At 41.3% G+C, this 11,084-nt stretch overlaps 1 protein-coding gene across 3 annotated transcripts in view; it reads left to right on the top strand.

Annotated features, from left to right (window-relative positions):
* UXS1 (UDP-glucuronate decarboxylase 1) overlaps nt 1-11,084 on the top strand; it is a 103,670-nt gene that overhangs the window by 14,837 nt on the left and 77,749 nt on the right. For 2 of the 3 annotated variants that reach the window (XM_006029068.1, XM_006029067.1), the window contains exons 3-4: nt 3,790-3,838; nt 6,947-6,990. In XM_006029068.1, coding sequence (XP_006029130.1) covers nt 3,790-3,838; nt 6,947-6,990 — 93 coding nt within the window. Of the gene's footprint in view, nt 1-3,789; nt 3,839-6,946; nt 6,991-10,380; nt 10,400-11,084 lie in introns of those variants that run through there. The other variant, XM_014522452.2, reaches the window with a different exon arrangement.

Raw genomic sequence — 11,084 nt, 5'->3', positions numbered from 1 at the left:
ATTCCTGCTTAATTAAAAAAAGAAAGTCTCCAACCTCAAAGAACATGTCTCCACTGCAGATTCAACTCAAGAGCTTACCTTTTTTTTTTGTCAAAGTCCCCTTTTTCTTCCACACATGCAAATTGATCTGAGTTAAGTGGCCTCAGGTTAGAACCTGGGCTCTGCTTTCATTGTACTTTCAACAGTTTTCACCTCTTGCCACCTCCCCTGTGCCTTTCCTCCACTATTCTCAGAATACCTGATGAGTTACCTATAATTCACTGGGAAAGACTCATAGGACATAGACAAATATAACATGTAAACCTGGAGTAGATGGGTTAAATTGGTTTAAATCTGCCTGAAACAAATCAAGTGTTCACTGGCACTGGTTCCTAGTTCTGTGTGGACAATAAGCATTCTGTGACACAAGTCTGGTCAGCGTTCCAGGTATCCCAGACTATATTGCTTTTCTCCCAGTATGCATGCACACACGCTCACTATTGCAGTTGGTTGCTCTGCCCCCTTTTTTTACCCTATGGTTGAGACTTTTGATCAATGAGCTCCCTTCCACAGCTTGTTCAATAAAAGCTATCTTTCTAACAATCAGCTGTGTTGTCACTCCTTGACTGTAGCCTCTCCACCTCCAGCCATCACGCCTCTCCACCTCATCAACCCCTGGAAACCAAAAAGCATTAAGTCTGAGTACTCTCTTTCCCCACCCTCCCTCCAAGTCACATGAGCAGACTACACACTTTGGTCATTTGCAGGTTATTGAAATTCATTGCAATCATATGTAGGAAACAAGAGAGAGGCCTCCAGCCACAGGTCACCCACTGGGACTTTCAAAGCACATGTGCAAGCTCTCCTTCCCTTGCTGCTTCTCCATTGCAAGGCATGTTGAGGTGGTTGCTTATTCCACTTCCTGGCATCAGAGCCATAACACTTCACAGTGATTGGGAACCAGTTTGCAATCAGTGACTTTTGGGAATGTTTCAGTTGTTATATTCGTCTGCATCCTGTTCCATAACCATTTTGAACCAGTTCTCAATCTGTGACATTTTGAACTGGTTCAATCATTGTGTCTTTTCAGGCTTAAAGAATGGTTTGACTTAGTACAAGACAAGAGAGACCTAAATGTGAAAATGCAGTCCAAGCAAGGACATGATGATTTTTAATAGGTCTTAGCAGCGTTGCTGCTCACATCTAGGATAAGCTAATCTGGGGAAGATGTAGCCAAAGTAGGGAGGAAAAACACAACTGGTCATTCCCTTTATTACAGGGGTATGGAAAGGCACTTAGATATATCTGGGAAAGAGAGAGGTCTACTTGAACCATTGTACATGAGAAAATCATGCTGCTGCATGTGATTTGGGATTGGGTTCACTATGAGGTGAGGCAGCTCAGTCTACACTCAGCCAGAATTAGTTTCCTTCTTTTCCTGGAGAAGTCCCTTTGGAGTCATAGGGACAATGAATCTTTAGGAGACAGAGAGCCCTTCTGGCCTCATTCCATAGAAGTGAAGCACATAGGTCCAGCCTAGGCACGTCTACACAGGACACTCTGTCGCTGTAGCATCCACAGGTGTCTACATGTGACCAGCATTTACTTCGCTGTAGTGGTGTGCTCCCCCACTATAGCGTGCCACTATGCTGAAGTAGCTGCTAAGAATAACCATGCACCATGCATATGGCACAGTATGGACTGCTACTGCGCTGTGCTTTAGTACTTCCAAAAGGAAGTACTAAAGTATGGCTCAGTAACAACCTTGCTGTAGGGCAACATGTAGACACCCTCTGTGTAGCTACATGTATATGTTAGGAATAAAAATTATATAAAATGAAACTGCAGTGTGCCAGCACTGATACCCCCTTCTGGCATGTATACAGACTGCAGGAGGTGCCATTTCTAAGATAGCTTTCAGAAGTTTAAATATTTTGAGAGCTTCTATAATTAGTTAGCTTAAAGAAAGTTTATTTCCTTTACAGATAATTTTTCAAAACTGTAAATTTTGTCTGCTTGGAGAAAAGCATTTAATAAAATATGTCCTGTGGAGTACAGTGCCACTTGTGTACAATAAACTAATTATTGCAGTGATAAGGTCGGTGTTTGCTACTAGTGCTGCAGTGACCGTTTGGGACATGATGGATTCTGTTTGGAGACCATGCTGCTGGCTTTACTGAGACAAAAGTACTCGAGTCATTGGAGGTTTTGTCGCAGACACGCTGGCTTAAGATAGTTTTGCAGAGGATTCGTTACCCTGATTTCTAACACCATGGCATGTGTGTGTCAAGTTAACAAAGGACCCTCTGTTTTCCTAAGTATAGTAACTGTAGATCCCAAGTAAAGGAGCTCTGTTTTACTTGAAAGAAGTACATTTTGTGTAGGATGCCCATGAAACCTCTAGTATGGAAAAAACTTGCTACTTATAAAGCCTGTTGAATAAGTTCATAATTTTCCTTTCAGAATGCAACTTAAACAAGAATCCATGCGTACTTAAGTGAAATCACCTAAGTTAGATATATTATTTTAGCTTATAACTTTATATTTTAAGTTTTTTAGAAATTATTTGGTCCAAGGAAGAATGTAACTAATTGCTTTGAGCTGTATGTGGGGCAAAGACTAAATATTACCACAAAACCTTTAAATGATGTTGGGCTTATAAGGCAGCCTGAAGAGGCCACCTCAGATATATAGCCTGGCTTCACCTCAATCAGGCAGACTTAGGTGCAGCAGCTGTTTTTGTTTGCTCATCAATGACCATTTTAACTAGGCTTCTGCGTGCTTTTCTTTCAGTTGAAATTTAGAAATACCCATCTCTGTTGTAAGTACCTTTGCTAAATGGATGATATATCTTTTTAAGGAATAGATAGATCTCTGTTTAATGAAGAATATGTGAAAAAATTAACAGGTTCAGTTTACAGAACATGAGTTAATTTTAATAAATGTTTATAATTGCAGTGTTGCATTTCAGCATCCATTGAACATCTCCAGTACTTTCTAATATGGGAGCTGTAGTGCCACTCTTGACTTTTTGCATCAAAAATTTTAATGCCTATAAATGTGTACTTTGGAAAAATGGCTTTGTTAAAATATCACCTTTCTACTCGATGCCTTTTTGTGTGCTTGTATATTCAGAGTTTGATTTAATTTATCTAAAGACAAAAATGTGCTTTGATTCCTTCTGACCTCCCAAAGCTGATGCTTTCACCTACAGGTGAAAGTGATTCGGAATCTATTCTGCCATGTTAAATAAAATTGTTTACATTATTTCTACTTAAATCTTTGTAAAACCTTGCTGAAAGCATGGCAATTTCTGAGGCTGAATTAAAGGTATAATTAGCCTGCAATATCTTTCATAAAGGTAAGAAGATCCCAGCATACTCTCTTAACCGAGGTTGAATTTACACATTTAGAAATAAGGGAAATGTTTTGTTTCCATATTTGAGGAGTTGAGTATCAATACATATGGATCCTTATCAGTTATGTTAGTCACTTGTCATAGAACTACACTTCAAAATTACTTTGTAAGAGGTGACTGATCCAGCATGCATTGCACTGAAGTAGGGTACTACGATAGTGATTTTTGCTAGTTTTATGTGAAGTCATGGGAAACCAATTGATTTTGGTAGGGATTAGATGAGGATCTATTGTTTATTTGCTCTGAGTATCTTTACAGAATCCATTCTGAAATATCTGAAATAAATTTCCCTGTGAATGGTGGGGAGGGGTTTTTTGGAAACATCCAAAATGTATTGGAAGTCTAATCTAATTGCTCTTGCCTTCATGACTTGTTTTTTTTTCCTCCAATAGGTCTCTTCAAGACAATGGGGACCAGAAAGTTGAAAATAAGATAGAAGAGGTTAGTTTCTTAGGTGTATAATAATCTTTTTTTCCCCTTGTTTTCTTCCCCATTTATTGTTTTCCCTTTGATCAGAATATTTTACCACCTTTACTATTTTCTACTAATATAAGCTTCAGCATACTTCTTGCAGCTACATTGCTCTTCATTGTTATGTACCCAATTTCTGGCACTAATCAATAACTTTGTTTTCCCTCAGAAAATCTTAAATCCAGAAATCCAATCCTGTTTGTCACAAGGTCCTGCTAGGAATTAAGCCTTTTTTACGAAGTTTAGGATTGTTGTACTAATTACTTTCTCTGCCACCTCTGAAAAAAAACCCAAATGAATTTAATGAATTTCTATAGCTTTTAACTTTGAATCTATGAACATTGTTTTGTATCTAAAACAATGGTGAAATATTACCATGATGGACTTTATAGAAAAACCTAATGGTTTTTTGTACTAGGCATCCAGTACAGTAATACTGAAAAAGTAAAATTTAGGTGGCATATATGGAGATCCTTTATACAATGTGGTACCTATTTTGTGTGACCACATTTTGAGGTGAGGGGATCAGCAGGGTGTATCTCTAATTGGTCAGGTTCTCAAGAGAATTTCAAGAGAACTATGTAGTAATTGTCACTTTGAAATGTTGATTTCAGTAGGCTTATTTCTCTCTCATGCCTGTTTTGCATAAGCATCTTCAGTAGGAGTTTTTGGATTTGGAAATGCCTTTTTTTAAGATTGATCAGACATAAAATGCTTTGGGTACCCAATATGCAAAAGTTACTGTAGAATCTCTTAGGTAAAGGCTCTCTAGATTTTTCCAAAACTAGACATGTTGTGGTAGGACTTACTTCACAAGTGACTCGAATGGTGTCACTTAAGGTACTAATCAATGCGAGTCAAGTTGCTGAACTAGGTTTATAATGAGCCTAAATTACTGTAGTCTACTTGTTAACACAAATGTGTTTGTTTTAGTCTCTGGACAGAGAACTGTCCAAATCTAACCCAGCATTGTTTGGGTAGCAAAAATTAATTTTTTGTTAGTAATCAATGCTTTTTGTGCAGTCTCTGGTGATCCCTAAAGGTATGCGTTTGGGTCCAAATTTAAATTTTATTAAGCCTGAGGCCAAGAAAAAGACCTGATTTTCTTACACACCATATGCTCCCAAAATAACATGCACACCTTAGGGAAGGTAGAATGAAGAGAGAGAGAGATTTTTTTTTTTTTAGTCTTCCCTGCTATAACACAGGCTCACCAAAAGCTGCTGTCAGTATGACAGTGGTAGTTTTAAAGCTTGAGCTCTGGAGTTGGCAGGAGAGGGCAAGTGATGCAGAACTGGACTCCGCTTCTCCTGCATGAGCCCAGGAAAGCAGCACAGCCTTTGGCTGCCATTACAGTGTTTGCATGCCTCCATCCCAGTGCAGAAATAAATCTCGCAGTTTAAAACTGACAACCCAATTTGGGATGGCTAATTTTTGGGGAAAAGATATATATGACATGCAAGTAAATGAGTTCCAGAACTGATCCCCACTATTTGAAACTTCAGTCTGGCATTGCATTATAAGTGCACTGCTTGTTCAGTGTTCATGCTGACAGAAATGTAAGAAGTTTAAACTAGTTTATATATTAATGCTTCTGTGACTTTTTTGCATTTCTTTTAATAATATATGGTGATTAAAAAAACTAGCTGAAGAAATGTATTTATTCATTTCATTTATATTCTGCCTTTCCCAGCAAAGTCCTAGGGTGACTGAGGTGTTTACAATGTAACGTTACATTTTGAACACCCCCACCCCCAACATTTACTTAAATCTGAGGAACGGGCTGCTTGTAGCTCTTCAGTGTCCTCTGGTAATTTAGTCTTGGTATGATGGCTGTATTTTAGCATGTGCAATTATATTCTGTCCTCATATGTTTCCCAAAAAATACAAATGGGGTATTCCAGCTTCTGTCCTAAACAGAGCATGGTGTTGCTTTCTTCTTTCCTTTGGCTGATCTGAGGTGAATGACTGGCTAGTCTGCAGTGCTGCAGAGAAGGACCTGGAGGTTGAATACGAGCTGAATACGAGCGTGCTTTTGTTGGGGTGGGGGGAAGACCAACAGTATACTGGATTGTATTAACAGAAGTGTCACTTGCAAAACTAGGAAGTGATTCTTCTGTTCTATTCAGCGTTACTGAGGTCTCACCTGGAGTACCACATTCAGTTTTTGTCTCCATACTTCAAGAAGGATGTGGAAAGACTGGAGAGTCCAGGTGAGCAACAAAAATTATTAGAGGCCTTGGAATCATGACTTAGGAAAATAGTCTGAAAGAACTAGGGCTATTTGTTTGGAGAACAGAAGACTGAAGGGGATTTGGTAACAGTTTTCAAATACCTGAAGTATCATTATAGAGAAGATGGAGATGGGTTTTTCTCCATCTCCATCAGTGAAGATGGAGATGGGCTTTTCTCTATGGCTGTAGGGGCCAGGGCAAGGAGTAATAGCCTCAAGCTGCAGCAGAGGAAATTTAGGTTGGAAGATTAGGAGGAACTTTCTGACTGAGGATGATCAAGCATTGGAACAGTCTACCTAGAGAAGTTATGGAATCTCCGTCCCTGGACATTTTCAAGAGTAGGTTGGACAGACACTTGACTGTCTGTCCAGCCATGGGTGTCAGGGGTGATCCTGCCTTGATCAGGGGCTGGACTAGATGACTCTGTGAGATCCCTTCCAGCCCTGCTTTCCTGTGATCCTAAATTGTTTCCCTCTGTAATCCTCCGTTTCCCTGCATGAAAAAGGTGGTACTGGTACTGATCTCAATTATTACTTCAGAGTGCAACTATACGTGCTAGATGTGTTGTTTTCATTGGTAGCCTAAGTAATTTTTCTGTACCTGTAGTAATTTTTTTTTATATCAGATTTATTCCTTTCTTGTTAAAAAAAAAACCCAAAAAACTGTTGCTCTCTCGACTCACAAAGTACTGCATAAAATGTAAGTCGTTCTCTTTAGCTGGACTAGTTATTAAGATGAAACGCATCTTATCCATCCTTATTCCAAACTATTTTTACCTGGGTATTTTTTGAGCTGTAAATCCTTGTATCTTGGCTTTAAAGAACTAATTTTATTCTTGGTTTAGGCTATTGCACCACTGAGAGAGAAAATCAAAGACCTGGAAAAAAGGTATGTTTGTTCTGCTGTTCGGGGAACTTCATCAATAGAGCTGAATTTCTTGTTTGTCCTGACCAAGCTTCCTGATCTTGAGTTTGACACGCATGCATTTTGTATATGAGCTCAGCAATGAGATATTTCTCCTTTGTGAGTAAGATGTAAGGCTTTGATTTTTTTTTCCCCGGGATTGAAAGGTTTAACAAAGCGCAGGGTGAGTGACCCCACTGAAAGAAATGGAACTGCTCACTCTTTTTGTAGACTGAAGTCCCATACAGAAATTTGTTTTTCTGGGTCCCTGTAGGACATGTAAGCAGCACTCTGAATAAGCATAAATGATACAAACTTGGAACATTATTTTAGACCCTCTGTTTGTTTCTGGCAAACAGCTGTTATGAAAAGCCCTGTTTTGAAGGTTTGTGGTCTGCCCTAAACTGACAGTACTGATAAGCACATGTGAATTCACATGAGATTCTGCCTATCACTGTGCTTCTTCCATGGAGAAAGAATGGAATCATGCTTCTCATGGTGGGAAAACATGCACAGTATCCACATGGTTTCAAAGGTGCTGCATGCTTTTCTCTCAGCAGCACACATAATTTTCTATTTTGTGCTTAAAACGCATGCAATTTTCTACATCTGACTGACTGTTTTCATTTTTTCCTACAAATGTAATCCTTCCTTACTGAACTCTCAAATAAGTACTGACTTGCTTGATCAGATTGGATGACCTTGGTGCAAACATTCCTTATATGTTGGGTCACCAGTAACTATTGTAAACTGTGCTGTCATACTTGCTAAACTATAATCATGAACAAATGAAAAAGTAATGATGGTGTGTGTGTGTGTGTGTGTGTGTGTGTGTGTGTGTATGAAGTTGTCCTGACTTTTTTCTCTACCCATTTGATTTTTACCAAGCAAATAATTTATTTAATCTTTAGCTGTAATGAGTGAGGTTTATGTGTCCTTGATTTGGGCTGCTCTTAATTCAGATGTCACTGTTGTCACTCATGAATGGATATGGATTATGATAGCTTGATCAACAGTTTGTCTTGGGGCAATTGTCAAATGAAGTTTTAGTTCTCTCTGAATCGGAGCCTGAAGGTTAGTATCTTCTCAAGATGCTAATGCGGGGTGTTTCATTTTGACTAGTGGTTGCAATATGCTGTTTAATGTAGTAAATTTCAAATGTTAGCAATATCTCCCTGCCAATGAGGGGAAAATGCTAAATTTTCTAGTTTTCCCTAGGAGTCTGTTTTTGTGTTGATAATTTCACAAGATAAAAGATTAATTCTTTGGTTTTGTATCTGTGCAGTTATTTATTCATGTGCAAAGTGAGTGTAAACTGTTATCGCTATTGCCATCAGAGGTGTAAATAATTACCAAGGGTAGTTATAAACCTCTAGTTAGAGGATTGAGACTGAGTAGTAAGTAGAGGTGCACCGATTCATTGGTCCGATATTGGATCGGCACCAATATAAAGAAAATTGATCGTATCGGAAATCAGCCTGATGTGGCAGATAATTTGGCTAGTAAATGCCCGTGCATGCATGCAGCCGTGGCGCAGCATGTAGGCAGCGAGGAGCACAGCCCAGCAGCTTTCAGAGCTGTGTGTAGCTGGTAAGTCTGGTGTGATGGAAGGGGAGGGGGGAGGGAAGGGGCATGGGGGCACAGATCAAGGCCTCCGCAGTGAGGGAGGAGTGGGGCAGGGGCAGGTGCGGGACGGAGCTGCAGTGCGTCTCGTCCGGAGGGTGGAGGAGGCTCCCACTGCTGCATGCCGCTCATCTAGGAGCTGCTGGTCTGGTGGCATCTGCCGGTCTGGTGGCTCCTGCTGCTGCTCCCTCATCCAAGAGGGCATGGGGGTGGGGTGTGCCCCTGGATCTGCTCAGGGTGGGCTGGGGATGGGGCTGTGCTGGGCTCTTCTTCATCTGCCCCTCCACACCCTTTCCCTCCCCCCTCCCCTTCCACCATACCAGACTTAACAGCTGCACACTGCTTTCCAAGCTGCTGGGCTGGTATCGGAAATCTGATCAGTATTGGCTGATATGCCTCCTTAAAAATCTTCTATCAGTATCCGCCCCAAAAATCTCTTTCGATATACCCCTAGTAGTAAGAGGAAGCTGTAGTTAGAAGACTGAGAATGATGTGATGAGTAACAGAAACTGCTTTATACTATAGTCCATTTGGGTATAAAGGTTTATCAACCTTTATACAGTTCATTCTGCTTCCTTTAGTATTAATCTCCTGACAAAATATTGTTAAACTGAGGCTTAGTTTAAGAATATAAATCAGTAAATAATTTAAAAATAAAAAAGTCACGGGAATGGCAGAGTTGCCCAGACCAAACCTTAGGAATACAGGGAATTTAGAATTAAATGTTAAGAATCATGTAGTTAAAAGCATGAACACTTACAGTTCAATCACCCGAAATGCTTGACCTCTGTTTCTAGTAGTGATGATCTGTGAATAATACAACACGTCATTTTCTTCACACTTTTTTTTTTCCCTCAGCCCATTCTTCTTGTTACAGTTTGGGGCGAAGAAGTTCGTTTTCTATTGGGGACCCTTGTTAGTATTGAGGTGTATTTGAGTGTGAAGATTTTGTTACCTCCACCCCCAACCCTACCCCCTGTATAAAGAACAGCAGCATTTTTCCTTAGCCTTGTAAGGATCCTAATTGAGGAAGTGTTGTGGGTGAAAAGGAGGCAGGCCTGTGCCTGGTGCCTTAGAACCAGAACCGGAATCAATCCAGTGGTCATCTACAGATGAGAACGTAATCCGTCAGTGTGAGCTTTTGGCATATGTGCAGTCTCATTTACTATATACCCAAACAAATTTTGGCCTACAAGAAAACTAGAGTGGAAGAATAACAATTGTTTGAGTTACCACTAAGGTCACAGCAACATTTACTTAAGAATGACATGAGCTATTGAAGTATTGGCAAGACTAAACTAAGTAGCTAATTGTTACTTAGTTGCAAGTCATATGTTGCCATAATAGAACAAGTTAATAGGTGAAAAATAAGTTGTAAGATCTGAAAGCTCCCCGATCCTAGTGCAAGAAAACCTTTGAGCATCAGTTTTATATGCTTACAATTTATGGCTGCTTGTAGATGTTAAAAAAATAAATTTAAAAAAAAGATGCTTTACTTGAAACTCAGTGTGCTCCTTCGACAAGCCCAGCACATGCCCAGGAGAGGCATCACATTAGTTGGACCCAGCTCACCCAACATCTGTATAGACTGTGTGGCAAGGCACTGTTTGCGCCTGCTACTTTAAGGTCCTGAAGCCAGCAGGCAGCAGGTGCCTGATTAGGGCAGCCATTTTGGATCCAGGGCTGCCCATATAAACAGGGCATTGTGCTGCTGGAAGGTCATGCCACAACATTAAGCTCATGCTGGAGGGCTGCTGGTATCCATCTGGAGGTAAGGGAGGAGCTGTAGGGGATGGATAGGAGGCTCCTGGTCCTGGGTACGACCTAAAACTGCCCCCTGCCGGGAGTGGGTGGCGTGGTGGAGCTCCCAGTGGCACGGGAGCCCCCAGGAAATGCCAGGCCAGTTACCACACCAGTGAAAGGCGGGTCGGGGTGCCTTAACCCCAGCTCCCAGCTTTGGGTGGGTCAGGTGACACTGGAGGTAGAGGGGGCCAGGCACAGCTACGGCCACCTGAGCCCACCCAAAGAGGGAAGCCCTGAGTAGAGGGGGCATTGTGGAGGCCCCGAGTAGAGGGGGTGTTGTGTAAGATCTCAGGGTAACACTATGACCTGCTGCTCCAGGGGGGGAGTGAGAGTCCCCTGTGAGACCCTGGAGCACCAGTCGTGGTGTGAGTCACCCCATCTTCCCACATCTAGGAAGGGGGACCCGGAGAGAGTGTGGGGCTAGTGAGGTCAGAGGTAGAGTGCCCCCTTGACTGATCCATGCTGGGGCCAGGACCAATAAGAATCATAGAATCATAGAAGTAGGGTCGGAAGGGACCTTGTAGATCTTCAAGTCCAACCCCCTGCCTGGGCAGGAGAGAAACTGGGCTCAAGTGACCCCAACCATGTAGGCATTGAGCCGCTTCTTAAAGACCCCCATGGTAGGAGCCAGCACCACTTCCCTTGGAAGTTGG

The sequence above is a fragment of the Alligator sinensis genome, unplaced genomic scaffold (assembly GCF_000455745.1).
Source record: "Alligator sinensis unplaced genomic scaffold, ASM45574v1 scaffold335_1, whole genome shotgun sequence".
Lineage (NCBI taxonomy): Eukaryota > Metazoa > Chordata > Crocodylia > Alligatoridae > Alligator > Alligator sinensis.
Note: the sequence above shows the minus strand (reverse complement) of the source record. Positions and strands in the feature narration are given on the sequence as shown.